The 20,382-nt window shown below is 45.0% G+C and overlaps 1 protein-coding gene across 4 annotated transcripts in view; it reads right to left on the bottom strand.

Moving 5' to 3' along the window:
• The window catches only part of RPS6KA1 (ribosomal protein S6 kinase A1), a 180,558-nt gene that overhangs the window by 49,839 nt on the left and 110,337 nt on the right, over nt 1-20,382 (bottom strand). For 3 of the 4 annotated variants that reach the window (XM_066573002.1, XM_066573012.1, XM_066573020.1), the window contains one exon: nt 17,990-18,106. In XM_066573002.1, coding sequence (XP_066429099.1) covers nt 17,990-18,106 — 117 coding nt within the window. Of the gene's footprint in view, nt 1-17,989; nt 18,107-18,533; nt 18,683-20,382 lie in introns of those variants that run through there. The other variant, XM_066572993.1, reaches the window with a different exon arrangement.

The following is a 20,382-nucleotide window of genomic DNA, read 5'->3' on the forward strand; positions in this document are numbered from 1 at the left end:
AGCATTTTTGTATATCGCCGATGCTCGCTAAGGTTTCCATTTGTGAAAATCTGGGCAATTCAAGAAAGTGATGGGAACGACACAGCAATGGATAGGGCAGGCGAGGGGCTACATGTTGGGCTGCATCTCAAGTTCCCAGGTCCCACTATTAAGCCACAATAGCGGCAAGAGTGCCCCCCCCTCCCAACAATTTTTACTTCTGAAAAGCCCTCATTCGCAATGCATACCTTAGCTAAGCACCACACTACCTCCAACAAAGCACAATCACTGCCTTCATGACACTCCGCTGCCACTTCTCCTGGGTTACATGCTGCCCAACCCCCCACCCCCCCGCACGACGCAGTGTCCACAGCGCACACCAAAGTGTCCCTGCGCAGCCTTCAGCTGCACTCATGCCACGCCACCCTCATGTCTATTTATAGGTGCGTCTGCCAGGAGGAGGAACCACAGGCACACACTGCAGAGGGTTGGCACGGCTAGGCAGCGACCCTCTTTAAAAGGGGCGGGGCGATAGCCCACAATGCTGTACAGAAGCAATGAGAAATATAATCCTGTGCCACCGCCATCAGGAGCTGCACACGTGGGCATAACAATGGGGAACCTATGTGCCACACACTATTCATTCTGTCAAGGTGTCTGCATGCCCCAGTCAGACCGCGTTTTTTTTAAATAAATAGTCACAGGCAGGTACAACTCCGCAATGGGAATTCCGTGTGCACCCACAGCATGGGTGGCTCCCTGGAACCCACCGGCGGTACATAAATATATCCCATTGCAGTGCCCAGCACAGCTGATGTAACGTCAGCTGTAATGCAGGTGGGCAAAAAGTTAATTGGATTACACTGTAGGCGAGGGCCCCAAAAAATTGGTGAATTGGTTAATGTGGCTTAATTGGTAACTAGGCCTGGAGGCAGCCCAGTTAAAATAAAAATTGGTTCAGGTGAAAGTTTCAACGCTTTAATGAGCATTGAAACGTATAAAAATTGTTTACAAAAATTATATGACTGAGCCTTGTGGGCCTAAGAAAAATTGCCTGTTCGGCGTGATTACGTCAGGTTTCAGGAGGAGGAGCAGGAGGAGGAGGATGAATATTATACACAGATTGATGAAGCTAAAAGGTCCACGTTTTTGATGGTGATAGAGAACAATGCTTCCATCCGCGGGTGCAGCCTATGTATTGCTTAGGTGTCGCTGCTGTCCGCTGGTGAAGAAGAGAAGTCTGGGGAAATCCAGGCTTTGTTCATCTTGATGAGTGTAAGCCTGTCGGCACTGTCGGTTGACAGGCGGGTACGCTTATCTGTGATGATTCCCCCAGCCGCACTAAACACCCTCTCTGACAAGACGCTAGCCGCAGGACAAGCAAGCACCTCCAGGGCATACAGCGCGAGTTCAGGCCACGTGTCCAGCTTCGACACCCAGTAGTTGTAGGGGGCAGAGGCGTCACCGAGGATGGTCGTGCGACCGGCTACATACTCCCTCACCATCCTTTTACAGTGCTCCCGCCAACTCAGCCTTGACTGGGGAGCGGTGACACAGTCTTGCTGGGGAGCCATAAAGCTGGCAAAGGCCTTGGAGAATGTTCCCCTGCCTGCGCTGTACCTGCTGCCTGATCTCTGCGCCTCCCCTGCTACCTGGCCCTCGGAACTGCGCCTTCTGCCACTAGCGCTGTCGGATGGGAAGTTTACCATCAGTTTGTCCACCAGCGCCCTGTGTTATAGCATCATTCTCGAACCCCTTTCCTCTTCGGGAATGAGAGTGGAAAGGTTCTCCTTATACCGTGGGTCGAGCAGTGTGTACACCCAGTAATCCGTAGTGGCTAGAATGCGTGTAACGCGAGGGTCACGAGAAAGGCATCCTAACATGAAGTCAGCCATGTGTGCCAGGGTACCTGTATGCAACACATGGCTGTTCTCCCTAGGAAGATCACTTTCAGGATCCTCCTCCGGCCATGCACGCTGAAAGGATGACAGGCAAGCAGCATGTGTACCCTCAGCAGTGGGCCAAGCTGTCTCTTCCCCCTCCTCCTCATGCTCCACCCCCTCCTCCTCCTCCTCAACGCACTGAGATATAGACATGAGGGTGCTCTGACTATCCAGCGACATACTGTCTTCCCACGCCTCCTCTTCCCACGCCTCCGTTTCCGAGTGCAAAGCGTCTGCCTTTATGCTTTGCAGGGAACTTCTCAAGAGGCATAGCAGAGGAATGGTGACGCTAATGATTGCAGCATCACCGCTCACCATCTGGGTAGACTCCTCAAAGTTTCCAAGGACCTGGCAGATGTCTGCCAACCAGGCCCACTCTTCTGTAAAGAATTGAGGAGGCTGACTCCCACTACGCCGCCCATGTTGGAGTTGGTATTCCACTATAGCTCTACGCTGCTCATAGAGCCTGGCCAACATGTGGAGCGTAGAGTTCCACCGTGTGGGCATGTCGCACAGCAGTCGGTGCACTGGCAGATTAAACCGATGTTGCAGGGTCCGCAGGGTGGCAGCGTCCGTCTTGGAGTTGCGGAAATGTGCGCTGACCCGGCGCACCTTTCCGAGCAGGTATGACAAGTGTGGGTAGCTTTTCAGAAAGCACTGAACCACCAAATTAAAGACATGGGCCAGGCATGGCACGTGCGTGAGGCTGCCGAGCTGCAGAGCCGCCACCAGGTTACGGCCGTTGTCACACACGACCATGCCCGGTTGAAGGCTCAGCGGCGCAAGCCAGCGGTCGGTCTGCCTCTTATCTCCTAAGCTGAGTAGTTTCAGCACGGCCTGCTGACGCTTGCCCACCGCTGTGCTGCCACGCCGCGCGACACCGACTGCTGGCGACGTGCTGCTGCTGCCGACACATCTTGATTGCGAGACAGAGGTTGCGTTGGAGGAGGAGGAGGGTGGTTTAGTGGAGGAAGCATACACCACCGCAGATACCAGCACCGAGCTGGGGCCCGCAATTCTGAGGGTGGGTAGGACGTGAGCGGTCCCAGGCTCTGACTCTGTCCCAGCCTCCACTAAATTCACCCAATGTGCCGTCAGGGAGATATAGTGGCCCTGCCCGCCTGTGCTTGTCCACGTGTCCGTTGTTAAGTGGACCTTGGCAGTAACCGCGTTGGTGAGGGCGCGTACAATGTTGCGGGAGACGTGGTCGTGCAGGGCTGGGACGGCACATCGGGAAAAGTAGTGGCAACTGGGAACCGAGTAGCGCGGGGCCGCCGCCGCCATCATGCTTTTGAAAGCCTCCGTTTCCACAAGCCTATACGGCAGCATCTCCAGGCTGATCAATTTGGCAATGTGCACGTTTAAGGCTTGAGCGTGCGGGTGCGTGGCGGCGTACTTGCGCTCAAACAGTGGCGCTAACGACGTCTGGACGCTGCGCTGAGAGACATTGCTGGATGGGGCCGAGGACAGCGGAGGTAAGGGTGTGGGTGCAGGCAGGAGACGGTAGTGCCTGTGTCCTTAGAGGGGGGTTGGATCTCAGTGGCAGGTTGGGGCACAGGGGGAGAGGCAGTGGTGCAAACCGGAGGCGGTGAACGGCCTTCGTCCCACCTTGTGGGGTGCTTGGCCATCATATGCCTGCGCATGCTGGTGGTGGTGCCTCCCCAGCTGATCTTGGCGCGACAAAGGTTGCACACCACTGTTAGTCGGTCGTCAGGCGTCTCTGTGAAAAACTGCCACACCGTAGAGCACCTTGACCTCTGCAGGGTGGCATGGCGTGAGGGGGCACTTTGGGAAACAGTTGGTGGATTATTCGGTCTGGCCCTGCCTCTACCCCTGGCCACCGCACTGGCTCGGTCTGTGCTCACACCCTGACTTGGGCCTCCGCGTCCTCGCCCGCGTCCACGTCCTATAGGCCTACCCCTCAGCATGGTGTATTACCAGTAGTGCAGAAACAGAACGCTGTAATTAAATGTGCCGCTTATTGGCCTGTGGTTGGAGGCTCACTTCGCTTACCGAACGCACAGCAGAGCCAGGAAATAATTTTGCGCAAGCCTGCTGTAACACTTAGCTGGCTGCGTATGAATTAGGAGGACAACTACACCCAGCACAGACCCAGTACACTGAGGACAGTCACAGGCAGCCCAAATAGATTTTTTTTCCCAAATGTTTTTGGAAAGGCCCACTGCCTATATTCAATAAATATAGGTCTTCTGTCCCTGCCTCACCACCACTACTGGCCCTGGAGTATGTATAATTACTGCAGGGCGCAATGCTCTGCACGGCCGATATACAAAAAAAAAAAAAAAAGTGCAACACTGCAAAAAGCAGCCTCCACACTACTGCACACGGTTAGATGTGGCCCTAAGAAGGACCGTTGGGGTTCTTGAAGCCTAAAATACTCCTAACACTCTCCCTATAGCAGCTCCGGCACCAACAGCACTTGCCCTCCTCTATGTCAGAACGCATCTGTGGCGAGCCGCGGGAGGGGCCGATTTTTATACTCGGGTGACACCTGATCTCGCCAGCCACTCACTGCAGGGGGGTGGTATAGGGCTTGAACGTCGCAGGGGGAAGTTGTAATGCCTTCCCTGTCTTTCTATTGGCCAGAAAAGCGCGCTAACGTCTCAGAGATGAAAGTGAAAGTAACTCGAACATCGCGTGGTACTCGTCACGAGTAACGAGCATCTCGAACACGCTAATACTCGAACGAGTACGTTCGCTCATCTCTAATCCTTAACAAAAAATTTAAGTCATCCCAAATTTTCAAAGTGCCCTTTTGTATCTTAGCAGAAAAGTACCAAAAGATAACATTTAAGTAATTATCAGTTAGGTCTGATGACCATTCTTGCCAGCGGAGGAGCCTTCTGGTGTTTTCAGCGGTGGGGCCCTACTTGGTGAAGGAGGTGCAGCTTGATCAACAGGAATGTCCCACTTCTTCAGGAGGGACAGGCTGTCCGTCACAGTAGCTGCTACATATGATGCACTATTATTTCTTGAGATGAGAAGCTTAGTAGCGAAGTCCCAATTATATTTAATGTTTACACGACAAAGAGCAGGTAACTGATGAGAATTATCTTTGGAGGTGCAAAAGTTGCTGGAGAGAGATCAGGGAAAATCATTATGGCATTATATGGGTCTGTTAAAAGATCCTATTCACCTTCCTTCGTTTACAAGTATATTCTTGGTCTGATAAAAATGGTTTTGCGCCATTGACGCCCTGTGGAGCAGCCCACAGGACGTCAATGGCTCAAAAGGAGCCACTGACGTCCTGTGGGACAGAGCGAGCTTTAGGAATTCTGTATGCTTTATCAATGGCATATTCCAGGTGTAATAGGGATCGTGTTAAAGGGGGTTGTCCCGCGCCGAAACGGGTTTTTTTTTTTTTCAACCCCCCCCCCCCCCCCCCCCGGTCGGCGCGAGACAACCCCGATGCAGGGAGGTAAAGAAAGCTTACCGGAGCGCTTACCTTAATCCCCGCGCTCCGGTGACTTCAATACTTACCGCTGAAGATGGCCGCCGGGATCCTCTGTCTTCGTGGACCGCAGCTCTTCTGTGCGGTCCATTGCCGATTCCAGCCTCCTGATTGGCTGGAATCGGCACGTGACGGGGCGGAGCTACACGGAGCCGGCATCCTGCACGAAAGGCTCCATAGAAGACTGCAGAAGACCCGGACTGCGCAAGCGCGGCTAATTTGGCCATCGGAGGGCGAAAATTAGTCGGCACCATGGAGACGAGGACGCCAGCAACGGAGCAGGTAAGTATAAAACTTTTTATAACTTCTGTATGGCTCATAATTAATGCACAATGTATATTACAAAGTGCATTATTATGGCCATACAGAAGTGTATAGACCCACTTGCTGCCGCGGGACAACCCCTTTAAGGCTGTGCGTCTGGGACCTGTGGTTCTAGAGATTTCCTTGTGCATACCTTCACAGGTAAGGGTTAATTGAGCTGGCTGGGTGTGGTATTCTCCACCAGCCAATCCCCCTTGTCTGCTGCAGATAAATATCAGCAACTCTTCCCCTCACTCCCACAACTCCCCGCCGGCACCCGAAGCGGGCAGGTACTCGCATAAGGCACTACTTGCTCGAGTACGCTTACTCATCTCTAGTGAAGATTAGTCCAGTCATTTGTCTGTTCCTTATGCATGACCAGACAACTGAAATTCATTTTATATCATAATATAGTAATAAAGTTACCTAGAGGATATACTCATGTGTTGCACAGCGATTTTATGAATAGCAATCCTGGAATATACAAAGTGAGACAGAAAAACGAGCCCAGAATCGCACCATTATGGAAGTTGTCCAAAATTTTAAAAAAGCTGTTGCCCATGGCAACCAATTACGGCACAGATTTTATTTTACCTCAGAAGTATAAGAAACGAGAGCTTAACTGTGATTAGTTGCTGTTGGTATTAAAAATTACAGGGGAAATCAGTGAGTTTTCGAGTTTTAATTATGCCTGTTGCTGAAGAACGCTTGTACAAAATTTCACTCAAATCGGATATAGATTGTATCTACCCATCCCGGCTACCCGATACAGAAGGCGTGCAATACAAAACATGACATTTTAAGTAAGAAGAATATCAGAACGTACGCATAACTATGTGGAACCACACCTATGCCGATTAATGCTATGTGAATGTATTCGCCATAAGTTATACTGTTGAGGCAAAATAAAAGCTGTGCTGTGATTGGTTGCTATGGGCAACAGCTTTTAATCCTCAGTGCTGAGATAAAATGAAAGGTACTTATATCTAAAAACACAAAATCTGTTTGTGTCGTATACAAATCCCCAGTTCTAGTTCGATTTGAGTAAAATTGTTCATTTTTTTGTTGTCAATAGCAACCAATCATAGCTCAGCTTTCATTTGTTATTCTGCTGAGGTAAAATGAAAGCTGCACCGTGATTGGTTGCTATATATTATACTGCTGAGGAAAATGAGAGCTGCACCGTGATTGGTTGCTATATATTATACTGCTGAGGTAACTAAAAGCTGCGCTGTGATTGGTTGCTATATATTATACTGCTGAGGTAACTAAAAGCTGCGCTGTGATTGGTTGCTATATATTATACTGCTGAGGTAACTAAAAGCTGCGCTGTGATTGATTGCTATATATTATACTGCTGAGGTAATATCATTGTCAATGCTCAGGTCTGATTCTTCCAGTGGGAATTACTTATTGGAAATAACCAGGAATACTAAATAGAGTCCGAAGAATCCATTGGTGAAAGCAAATTTGGGGGTTGCATTAAAATTCAAGGAAAAAGGCAAAAATATGCAAATAAGGTTGCCAAGACAATATTTTAGATTTTTTTTTTAGCCTATGACCTTCTCTGGGTCCAGATTATACAGTGTGCAAAATGTCATGTCAATCGGTCGTACCGTTTGTGTGTGATGTTCCAAACAAACAGAAATTGACAAATATATTGGGTGAATTTATCCCCCCTTCTCTCCAGTGGCCATTAATTTGTGATTATGAATGCAGGGTCATCTACTCCTCCACAAAAAGATTCATGATGGACTTGTCCAGCTTTTGGACGTCCGTGTGTCTCAATAGAACATGTATAATGGTTTAGATATGCTCACCTCTTGAGCAGATGATTTCTGCCTAGTAGGAAGAAATTAAGAAACAGAATTGAAAACATCATTTTTGATGATCTTGTAATCCCCCGATTTAAAACATGATTGCAACGTTGAAATCATTCGAATGATGTAGCATTTTCAAAAGCCATAAAAACTTTTGTTTTAAAAAAAAAATAAAAAAATACATGTTTATTTCCTTCTCTCTGTATTGGAGAAGAAAAAGATAGTGTACCTCTAGTAAGGACTTAGAATTCACAGCTTGGTTCCCCTTGGTTCTGTGTTACAGGCAACCTCCAAATTTGAGGAACCTTATCAGAAGTTCATTGCTCTCTGACACACAAAAAGGAACTTTTCCCTGTAATGTAAGGAACTGCAAGACCTGTTCACATATACTGACCACGGACAGGATACGGATCCCCAACACACAGCAGGACTATAAGATCCCCGGGACATTCTCATGTTCCATGTCTGATGTTGTGTACCTGATCCTGTGAAGTTAGTGTCCTGTCGGGGGTCTTTCTACCTGGTAAACAGGACAAAAACTTAGAGCCAAGATGAGATCGCATCGCCACACGGTTCAAAAGAGAAGGACAGAATTACCTATGGTGGAGCCTTTCTTAGCCTTAAAGGCATGCTCTATCCCCGCAGTCCATGGCTGCTTCTTTATGTACTTTACATTCTTTCAGTATATACACATAAGAGGTGAGGTAGAGATTTTCCTTGGTATACACATACCCCCTGAAAGTAAGCTCTATTCCAGTTTTCAAGGAGGCTTGAAATAAGCCCTCCTTTGAAAAGAAGCCCTAGCTAAAACACATGGAAAAAAAACATCAACACTCACTGGGCCGCAGCGTGATAGACAGGAACCCGCAGTGTCCGGACAGATGAGTATTATCAATTTATAGGCCTCATGTCTGCGGTAAAGGTGGGACCCACTGCGGAATTCTGAATGGAGAATCCGAGCGGGCCCGAATTTCCTAGTGGACATGAGGCCTAAGGTGGCGGACAACTTGAGGAAGCATTTTATTAATAGGGATTTTCCATCAAGACATCTAGACAAACCCTATGTTAAGGCCAATAGCAGTTCCAGAAGTACTTTTGATCTTGTATGGCCAGAAGGATAAAACAGGATAATAATGAAATTTGACTTGTCATCTAGTTTCGTTCAAGATGCTCTATAAATACTGTCCTCCCCTTTAAAACCGATCTGCACCTGTCTGATGTACTAGATTAGCCATTTATCACATTCAGAAAATGTAGAATGGTAGGTGACAATTCATGACCCAGCCATAACTGGAGGCTCAGAGTGACTATGAACAACAAAAGGGATGTGTACCCACACTGAGGCCAATGTAAAGCATGTTTTATAAGGGTTGAATCTAAAAATATGATGATCATCATAAATCTAGGACCTTTTTTTTATTAAAAGAATTTGTGAACTGTAACGCTATAGCCGTAATTATGTATTTTCCCAGTGTGGCCAACGTTATATCGGCAATACTAAACATGAATTTAAGACTGATATTTGAGGATATTGGAAATATGCGGTAAATTAATGTAACAAACCAGTATCTAGACATGTGCAGGAGACACATAGTAACCTACCTAGAAGTGATTAAGTATTTGGCCGTGGAAGCCATTAGAACATCTGCATGAAAAGGCGATATGGATAGGATTTTATTGTGAAAAGAAACACAGTGAATGTTTTGTTCAGCCTCAAGTGCTAAGTGAATGCTTGACTTTTTCATCATACATTTGCCTAGCTTCACCAGCCATATACCGGAGTCATGGCATTGCTTGATAGATTGCTTGTCAAATTGCAGTATGATGTAATGACATAGCCAATCAGATCACAACTTAGTGTTTGCTGAAAGAGCAACTTTTTTTAAAAAAATTTTTATTTTTTATTTTTTCAAAGAGAAAAAAAAACAACAAAGTCTTATATAAACTTGGCATCGAAGTAATCGCACTGACCCATAGTGAGACGAGTGATGAACAGGAAGAAGCTGGGGAACGCAGGTCCTAAGCGCCTCAGACTTCTTCGTGGCTCTGAAGAGGAGGTGGAAATGGAGGCTGCAGCACTCATTGCTGTGGATCAGCCGAGGGCAGCAGGGCTGGGGGGATCCTTCGCTGAAGAGAAATGGCACAATGCCGGGGAAAGAGACACAGGAGATCATTGCTCAGTGCCCTCACAAGAGAGATGTGAGAGAGGAATTAACTTCTATGAGGGACAGTCCAGAAAAAAAAAAAAAAAAAAGGAGGCCCAGAAGAGAGGAGGCATCCCTACTAATCCCAGCAGAAGAGGAGCAAATGGTAGAAGGGGAGAGGAGAGATCCCATCCTAAAAATAACATGCTCCAGCCAGACAGCATCTACAATTTTCATGAGAGATATGAGGTTAGCCTTGAGGGGATCCCTGAAAAATGATCTCAGTGCTACACAACACAATCCGCTCTGCTATATCAGACCAGTAAGATAATGATGAGCTCTCACAAGGAGCTGATAGATGCGCATTACAAAATAACAGAGGAACGTGAAGCAATTAAAAACAAAATGGCGGACCTGGAGGACCGCAACAGATGAAATAACGCCAAGCTCATAAGGCATACCTGAACCAGTGGGAGAGAAAGCCAATTACAGACAGCACTTAGCTATTCATTGATGAATGAAACTACTGCTTTCAATGGGGTTGGCAGCAGCGCCGACCCCATTCAAAGCAATGAGATAGCATCCTGGACTTCTGCCATAGCTGCGACAGAAGTCTGCGGTATTCTCCCTATGTTTTCAATGGGGCTAGTGCTGCTGCTGCTGGCCCCATTGAAAACACTGAGCGGGTGTGATCCCTTAGAGGAAGTAAAATCTTGTACACGTGGGGCTTCCCAATGAGGATTTACATTAAGAAGCACTTCACATGTTAATATATAATTAATCAACAACTAACATGGAACGTATCTCTGGATACATAGAAAATACTGCTCTACCAACACTAGACAAGGATACTAATGAGGTATTGGAGACATATCACAGAAGAAGAGATTGAGGAGACAATAAAATCCACTCCAGCTGGGAAAAGCCCGGGGCCCGATGGATTTACACCAGCCTTCTATAAATTATTCAAGCAGCAACTTACGCCTTTCTTGGCTAACGTCTTCTCTGTGGTCTCCCCAGACTCCCCATTTATGAGACAATCAGTAGAGGCAGACATTAGAGTCTTACCCAAACCAGGCAAGGACCTCACAATAACTACAGACCCATTTTCCTGATAAACGTGGCTATAAAAATTTTCTCCCAAACTCTGGCTAATAGACTATCCCCTTACCTCCCTTCCATCATCCACATGGTTCAGGTAGGATTCGTTAGAGCAGGGAGGTCAGAGAGAATATCCTTTAAAGCCTGTTGATAGTCTCCAAGGCACAGAAAGGGTTGGATCCCATGTGCTGGTTATCCGTGGATGCTGAAAAAGCGTTCAACAGGGTTCAATGGGGATTCCTGTTGGAAACACTAAAAAAAAAAAATTTGATCTGGCCCCAAATTCCTGGCTAGAATCCTTGCCCTTTACAACTTCCCTACAGCAAGAATTCGGTTGAATAGCATGCTGTCTCCTCCCATATACATAAAAAAAAATGGCACTAGACAGGGCTGCCCTCTCTCAGTGCTATAAGTTTTAGCAATGGAACTTCTCGCGGTGGCAATCAGAAATAATCCCTCTATACGCCGTGTTCAAATAGGGGGGGGAACCAAATTAAAACCGTTCTATGCAGATGATCTCTTGTTGTATATTGCTCAGCCTCGCACCTCACTCCCTTGCCTAATACAGGAATTTCTTCGAAGACCACCAAATGCGCTTAGACAATAAAAGTGCAGAGTATTAGAGGGTACTCACTCAGAGGGGAAAATACCCAGCCAGATACTCGGTACAAACTCCCCTCCTAGGAATCCTAGATAGTGAAACGTGAGAGTCCAACTTATTTAAATTATAAAAAGACAGACCTCAACCAGATGCATCTAGTTATATTTGCGGTGATTGGGTGAGGGTTTTCTATGTATGTATATATTAGGCCTCATTCACACAGGCGACAAATTTGCGTCACGTTGCTACAAATTGCATGTATAAGAAGCTCATGCTTTCCTATAGGCTACTTCACATGTGATATTTTGTAGCATGCGACAACCCGACACAAAAACCTCGCAGATCCGGCAATATGCACGCGACTCGTGAGGTTTCCCTGTAGAGCCTTCCTCTCTGTTGAATCGCATGAAAACGCGGTTTTCGTGCGGTGCAACTTGACAGTAGGAAATGCTACCGTTAACGCATAAACTAAGCCCTAGCTGCAGGGGGAAAAAAAAACCAAAAACATACATCACCTAAGGAGCGCTGTCAGCCCAGCCGCATCTTCTCCCTGGGTCCCGTCACTGATCCTCTTCTGTTCTGACCTGGGATTGAAAAATCACCGCCTTTTGGAAGCGCTGGCTGTGATTGGCTGACACGTAGCCAATCACAGCCAGCACTTGATGAAGGGCTGTGATTAGTTCAAGCTTCAGCCAATCACAGCCAGCGCTTCCAGAGGGCAGGGACTTTTCAATCCCTGGCTAGAACAGAAGAGGAAGATGATCAGTGCTGGAACCTGGGGAGAAGATGTGGTTGGGCTGACAGCACGTCTGAAGTGATGTATGTGTATTTTTTATTTTTTCCCTGCAGCTAGGGCTTACTTTAGGCGTTGACAGTAGGATTTCCTACTGTCAAGTTGCACCGCATCGAAAACCGCGTTTTTCTTCAGCTACAGCTTATTTTGGGGGTAGGGCTTATATTTCAACCCTCCCCTGAAAATCCTCACGTGATGCTACAAAGTCGCGCGCGTCACATGCGACTTTGTAGCGCTACAAAATCGCGGTATTGCCACAAGAAGACGCAACAATAACGCGACTTTGTAGCGCTACAAAATCGCGGTATTGCCACAAGAAGACGCAACAATAACGCAAGGACCAGCGATGCAATATCGCTGCCATTTTCTCGCAGTGATGCCGTGTCGCCCGTGTGAACGAGGCCATACTGTCATGTTGTCCCTTTGAGTTGAGCTTGACAAAGACTGCACAAGTCGAAAAGTCGCGTTTGTAACAATAGAGGAATAAAAAGACTTATTTTTAACATACCTAATAGACTGGCACTATTACGCTGCCCAAAAACAATGGGTGAGTGTAGAACAAGAGGACTGCACTATGACATTAAGACTGCTGCTATAGCTTAGACCGTGCAACAGTGCCCATGGTCCTCACCTCCAACTACCTTTTGAAAGGGACACTTAGGTTATGGGACTTAAAAATAAGACAGCAGATATTACCACAGGTTAATGGTCCCCTTACACCGTTCTTTTCTAACCCAGCATTCCTGCCAGGCAATGTACGGAAACACTTTTTGGGATGGGAGGCAAGTGAAGACACGCGGGTGTACCAGGTACTGAACTGCTCTCCGTTGCAAGAAGGAAAAGATTTAATGAGTGTGGCCTCTCTTGGTTGAAGTTTTAGCAATTACGCTCCTTCCTCCGTACTCAGGGGAAGGGAAGACTGTTTGGGGCAGTGCTCACTCCCTGAGCGTCTGTTTTCATGCCGGACTCCGCCGACGCACACAGTATCCCTGGTTTACCGTTTGTTGATTAGTGAGACCTATACCACACAACCTAGCTTTAAGTAGGCTTTGGAACAGGAATTGGGAGTTACAATACCGCAAAAGGACTGGCAGAAGGCGTTCATCTTTACCCATAAATTATCTATTGCCTGTGCTGTCCAGGCAAAAAGCTACAAGATCATGACGAGATGGTACAGATACCCAGTCCCCCTTCATGCCATGTTCCTTGCAGTAACAGAGATGTGGTGTCGCTGTGGAACTGATAAGGGCACCATGGGGCATGTGTCGTGGAGCTGTAGCCTGCTGTGTCCCTTCTGGGAAAAAGGTAGTCGGCAAAAAATTGACAATAGCCCCCAAATTGTCCAACTATCAATACCGCCTGGATCAATTGGCTTGCAAAAAAAGAGCCTACTTAGTTTCTGCCTGGCGGCTGCTAGGGCGTTTTTTTTGCACCATTGGTGCTCTACACAAGTCCCCTCAGGAGATGTCGCACCTATATCACATGGAGGAACTATGCGCACGACACTCAGGGGACAACGAGAAGTTTCTAGCAGTGTGGCAGTCTTGGTTGGAGTTAGAGAGCACTTCAGAGTATCAAAAGATTCTCATGTAGAGGCCCCTAGGTGGGCTATGGGGGGGGGGGGGTGCCTGAGGACCCGGCCTGGTAGAGAGAGGAGCCAGATAAATACTACCATTCCCACTATGATTACTATGAGCAAAAATCCCATCTGCCACTTTCCCTTAGTCTACCACCTCCTCCCCACTTTCCCTTAGTGTACCATCTCCTCCCCAACCAGTTTTTTGTTTGTTTTTTTACTTTTATCATCATTTGGATGGCTTTCCCACCCTCCCTTTAATCCCTCCCGTGTCTTTTATTGTCTAGATTTCTCTTTTTCTATATACAAGGACCACTGGGACCATTTAGCAGTGGATCAATTTTATGCTGAAACAGGTATACTGCAATATTTTCCATGTTAAAAGGTTTTCATAGTTCCCAGCATTGGTAACAGTTACAATGTAATAAATTGAAAATTCAATAATTTAAGGAGTCGGGAACAATAATAGTCAAAAGTATACTTTGGTTTATTGCCTGTTTGAATTGTTATATATGTATGATTAGGACCTTTGCTGGACAACTTGTACTGTATTTTTGCAAAAATTGTAGCTAATAACAGTTTAAACATAATAAAAGTTGTGATTTTTAAAAAGTGGCAATGAAAAAAACGAAAATGGGGTTGGGGTGGAAAGGGCAGAGTCCTTAAGGGGTTAATACCAGAATAGCTTTTAATGATAATATGTTTGCTGAGACATTTTCAGCAAGTCTCTAATAATACAACTATATAGCATTCAGCAGTTATTTGCAAGTATCTAACTGCAGATTTACACTGCTCGTTCAATAGCCGAGATGTTTTCAATAAGATGGCTACTTAAAGCTGTACAATCACTCATGACTTTCACTATGCCGCTCCCAGCATCACAATATGCATTTTGTTGTTGCCATGAGGGCAGTCATAGGACTGCCTCATATCAGCCATCTTTATTAAGGTCTTACTAGGCTTCCATGCATGTTTACTGCCCTGGAAGCACTCCAGTGGAACACCTAGCTGTTGTGTGATGCACACTGGGAAAGATCGTGTGGTCTTTCGACCATGTGCATGATCACGTGACATCAGGTGTGCTGCGTTATTCTCAACTACGATTTAAGGGGTATTCCTGAGACTTGGTGAAATATTCAAAATTTCCCTAACCTTTCTGCTTATTGCCATTATTCCACACATCCATGAAACCAACTCCAGTACCTTTTCTGCTGACCTGAGTCACTGCTGCATTCCAACCAGCTTCACTGTTGCACATTTTAATGCTCACCTCTAGGATCAACCCTACGTGGCCTGCCACTGTGATCTTCTGTCAGATGTCTGTCTAGAGTTCAACTAGTCTTGGGACACTCTTAAAACCGTGGCTCAGAAACAGTCAACAAGTGCAATGCTTTCAGAAATACTGGCACCACATCTCCAAGTCATGGCGTTTACCCATGAAAGCCAAATACTGCCTTCTGCTGCACAGAGGAGAGGTGCACATTATCTAAGAGCAGATCATGACGTGGCCATCACGTGTTACTGATCTCAAGATGTGGTTGGGAAGGGTATTATTTCTTCTTACGGAGAGCACTTAGAAGGTGTGAGGAGACTTATATGGCCATCCATGCGCCTCTTGGAAATATGCAAGGTGCTCTTAAAGATAGAACAATGTCCTATCTTTGCTGCATGTCTTCCATATGGGAGCCTTGAAAGCATACGCCTCGGATCGTGGAAACTGGCAACTTCAGAGCTTAAAGTTGCCCGTTCATGCGATCTTTTCAGGACTATAGCAGCGCAAAAACAGCTCACGTCTGAACGAGGCCTAAAGAGAAATAATACCCTTCATGATCCACGTCTACAGACCTCTCACTAGACAAGCCAGAAACCTGCTGTACACTGCTGAAGGCAATCACCCCAAAACAGCTGTCTGTACATGGTTATCCTTGCCTTCTGGAGAAGATTTTTGCTTTGGCTCAAAATTCCCAGTTATTGTTAACAAGGCTTGTTAAAGGGTCTGACATTGACTTACAGGAATGCTGCCTTCCAATAGGAAGCACTGTAGAAGCATTGTTCCATCTTCTTATGCGTTGATCTCAAGCTGTCACGCACAAGCCCCATTTACATGCAACGATTATCATTCAAAATTCGTTCAAACGATGGCTTTTGAGCGATAATTGTTGCGTGTAAACACTTCCATCTTTCACTTTTCGGCTGAACGATGATTTTTAGGCGAGCTTAAAATCTATAGTTCAGCCGGAGAGAGATAGCAGGGACTGCCAAAGTGTTCTCCACGGGAGCATTGTATTCAGGTGACAGCCCGTGCAAAGAAAATGCAGCTGAGTACAAACTCCAAACCACATGCTAGGATTTGCAAACAGCTGCTGGAGGCTCATTTCCACGCAAATGAAGGTAATAAACTGCTAATGGACATTAGTGTCCACTAGCAGTTTATGCAAAATGATTGCTAAAAGTGTCAAACTTTCAATCGTTTGAAAGATTGTTTTTGCGTGTAAGTGGGTCTTAAATGCAATGATGGTTCAGTGTATACACATATAAACACACATAAAATGGGGGATTACATTAACATTTTCGTGTGGATTTGCAATAAAAACAAAGTTAAAACCTGTTACACAAATTATCCCCAATTAAACTGGAGAACAAATGTAAAAATGGAATAAAATAGCCCTATATGTGATGTAAAAAGATGGTATATAAAATATATAGCTAGGATGAAGCCGGCTTCATATGAGCGATAAAATCTCGCACAAGTATGAGCCTCATCCTTGTGAATGGGGTCATATACACGAGTAATATTTCCTCGCATGACAGTGAGATGTGGGAAACAAATCGCATATTCTATCTTGTATGTGTACTTATCGCACCACCCATTGTTTGCAATGGCGCCGACAGCAGCATCGCACCATGTGCAAAGTTCACGCGATGTCAGGTCTCCCATTGCAAACTATGGAAGAAACTCTACTATCTTCCGTCGTGGCTGACAGCCACGGAGACGCATTTCCTTCATCCCCGAAGTGATGCGAGACTGTTTACACGTGAAACAGGCTCACTTTCTTGAGGAATTCACATGATGGAGAGCGTGATAAGGGGGTGGGATTCACAGCCCCATATTGCACTCGTCCATGTGAAGTTAGCCTGAGAATTGGCTTTCTCCTAAAAGATTTGTATATGTGATTTGTATCGTATATACACCGAATGGCCACTTTATTAAAGACAACCATCTACCGTGTTTCCCCAAAAATAAGACAGTGTCTTATATGAATTTTTGTTCAAAAAGGTTTAACTTTTTTACATGTATAGCTGCCTGGACACTATTTAAATTGACTTTAATTAACTGTTAGCAGTGCTTAATTTTGGATTAGGCCTTATATTTCAAGCATCCTCAAAAAGCCTGAAAAATCATTTTGCATCCTCAAAAATTCTGGAAAATCATGCTATGTCTTATTTTCAGGGAAACAGGGTAGTAGCATGCTGGAACTCCTTGGGCCTTCTGAACAGCAACAGTTTGCCATTGGCTAGATTCTACTGCATGTTCTAGGAGTTGGACTACTGGTCCAAGTGGACAGGAAAACCTCTTGTAGCAGCTGCAAATTAGATGGTGGTACTGATCTGCTCTGAAAAGCTGACAGGAAGGGTTCATAGATTCATGCTTCTTGTACCAAATTCTGACCTGAATCACATCAGCAAAATGCTCCAGAAACCTGGGTCCATCTTATCAGGCGATGTGTTACCATTGCTACGTGATCCAATTTTTGTGCTACTCTCACTGGATTCTTTCTTTTTCATTCTCTTCGACAATAGTTTCTCTAACAAATAGTTTTTGCAATACAGCAGTGTTACATTACAACATGAAAGGAGTAAAAAACAGCATTAAAAAAAAAAAAAAAGGCCCTACTCACTAGTGATACTTCACAATTCACTTTGCATTTGTTTTTCTGAGTTAATCTCTATTAGCCCAGTCTTCCAATTTTGCAGGCTTCAGAACTGAAATCTCACAGCATTCACTGCAGGCCTAATGTCTGCTTAAGGTCTGATGCGGGAAGTGTAATCTTTTTACCGTGAACTGCATATTAAATCTGATGTAGGAGAAATTATAGGAGCGCCATTAAACTGGAAGCATCATTATACAAGCTTTGTTCAGGGTCAAAAGCAGGCAAGCATGTAAATAAACTGATTTCTGGCATTCTGCTTCCTATTTACTTGATAAGACAATATTGATTCTTAGAATTTTCTAGATACCTAGAAACACCTACTCACCTTTCCAAAAGACCCCTGTCCCAGGACCTTAAGCAGAACAAAGTGTGATTGATCGGCCTTCTCAGAGCCTTCCTTGACATGGTGTGTAATGGGGATTTCCTTCACTACCACCTCATCCTGTTGGAAAAAGAAGAAAAAAAAAACTCGTTAAATATAGGTTGATGGAAGAATAAAAGGTAAATAAATGTATGTATAGTGATATATAGATTATACACACACACAGTTTTAGCAGTCTATTAAGATGATCTGTATAGAAATGGGCAACAAAACCCCAGCTACCCCAGTATATGTGGATTTTAACAATGCTGATGTTTATTACACTTCAACGTGTATATCAACGCAAAGAAAGTTAAAGACGAAAAACACCAAAAGATCTAAATATTACATTTACGCAGCAAACACTCAACACACAGGAAGTGGTAAAGCATCAGAGAACATCTTGTGAATAGATCTTATACACATCAAAATTCCATCCAACATGCTATCAAAAAACTTGTAGTACAGCGTCAGTATCTACAGGATGCTATAACTAGTGGCTACTGACCAAACTGCCCAAGTGTCCTGTATCTGGAAGTGGGGGACATCGAGATTTGTCCTTGTATTTTTTCTGTATCCAATGTGAAAACAATGTCCTTAAGCCAGGAATCCGAATCTCTTTCTCCATGGGCCTCAATGCCCACAAGGAGAGGAAGACAATTGAATGCTACAGGGAATGACTGAACTACCAAACCCAAATGATGATCTGCTACCTCTTCAGCTGCTATCTGCAGAAACTGAAAGCGATGTGTGATACAGCGAATATACTTCCTCTATGTTAACCTCAATACCAAAATACATTGCAAACCAATGGGGAGGATATACTGTAAGCGAGCACCTCCTCCAATACCAAAGGAAGCAGCAACACCTCAATGCATGACCTGAAGCAAAATATAACCATATACTAAGAAATCAGAAATTAGCGTAACACACAATTTGGTAGTTCGGTTTTTTTATTTACAAAGATATTGGCACTTTTTCTGTATAGCTCCCAGGTTTACAGAAGAAACAGAAGGAAGTGGAGCCATTTTGGTAGTAACTTTGGAATTAATTTCTCAGAACTTACAAATCGTCCAAGCAGGAGATTTGCCAAGCTAAATGGGCCAGAATCCTAGTTCAATTTGCGCAACAAACAAAACACGGCTGTCTTATAAGGTTTTCACCATAATGTTTTTGACCCTTTTTGGGCCTTATTCAATGAGGTGTCCCTTCACGACGCGGCTTTTTTTTTTGCCCCCATTTTCGTTTTTTCCTCCCTCCTTTAAAAAAATCATATCCATCGACGTCGCTGTATGAGGGCTTGTTTTTTGCGGGACGAGTTGTAGTTTTTAATGGTGCTATTCAAAGTACCATATAATGTACTGAAAAACGTAAAAATTATAAGTGGAGTAAAATGAAAAAAAAAACAAAAAAAACACATTCCGCCATCTTTCAGTGCGTCGTTTTTACGGCGCACAAACTAAAACAAAAGCGATATGATAACTTTATTTTACGGGTCGGTACGATTGCTACAATACGAAACCTGTATAGTTTTTTTTTTTTACTAAACTACCCCTTTTTTTTTCTTTCAAAGACATTTAAATTTTTTCAATTACTTGCTGCGGTCATCTTGTGCGAGCAATAACTTTTTTCCATCAACGTAGTTGAGCAAGGGCTCATTTTTTGCGGGATGTCCTGTAGTTTTCAATATAACCAATTTGGAATATGTACGACTTTTTAATCGCTTTTTATTGCATTTTTTCTGGGGGACAGGGTGACTGAAAAAGTGCATTTCTGGCGTTCTTTAATTTATTTTTTTTTCGGACGACGTTCACCGTGCTTGAAAAATAATGCACTACTTTGATAGATCGGACTTTTACGGAAGCGGAGATAGCAAACATGTATTTTTATTTTAGGATTTAGATTTTTTTGATAATCGATATGGCAAAAGGGGGGTGGGGTGGGGGTGAGTCAAACATTTCAACCTTTTTTTTTTTTTTTTTTTTTTACAATTAATAAAACTTTATTGATTTTTTTTTTAACTTTACTTTCAAGTCCCCCTGGGGGACTCCAACCAGCGATGCTTTGATTGCTCCTGCAGTATGACGTAATCCTACAGCATTACGTCATACTGCCATTTGACAGGCAGTCTATCAAGCCACCCCACGGGGATGGCTTGATAGGCAGTCTCCTAAGGCAGCCCTGGGGCCTTTCAGAAGGCCCCCGGCTGCCATGACATCTGCACTGCTCCCCCGATCTCACCGCAACATTGTTCGGGGGATTTAAATGCTGCTGTCAAGATTGACAGTGGCATTTAAAAGGGTTAATAGCCGCCATCGACCGTTCGGCTATTGCCCGCAGGTGTCAGCTGTAGTTAA

The sequence above is a fragment of the Eleutherodactylus coqui genome, chromosome 1 (assembly GCF_035609145.1).
Source record: "Eleutherodactylus coqui strain aEleCoq1 chromosome 1, aEleCoq1.hap1, whole genome shotgun sequence".
NCBI lineage: Eukaryota > Metazoa > Chordata > Amphibia > Anura > Eleutherodactylidae > Eleutherodactylus > Eleutherodactylus coqui.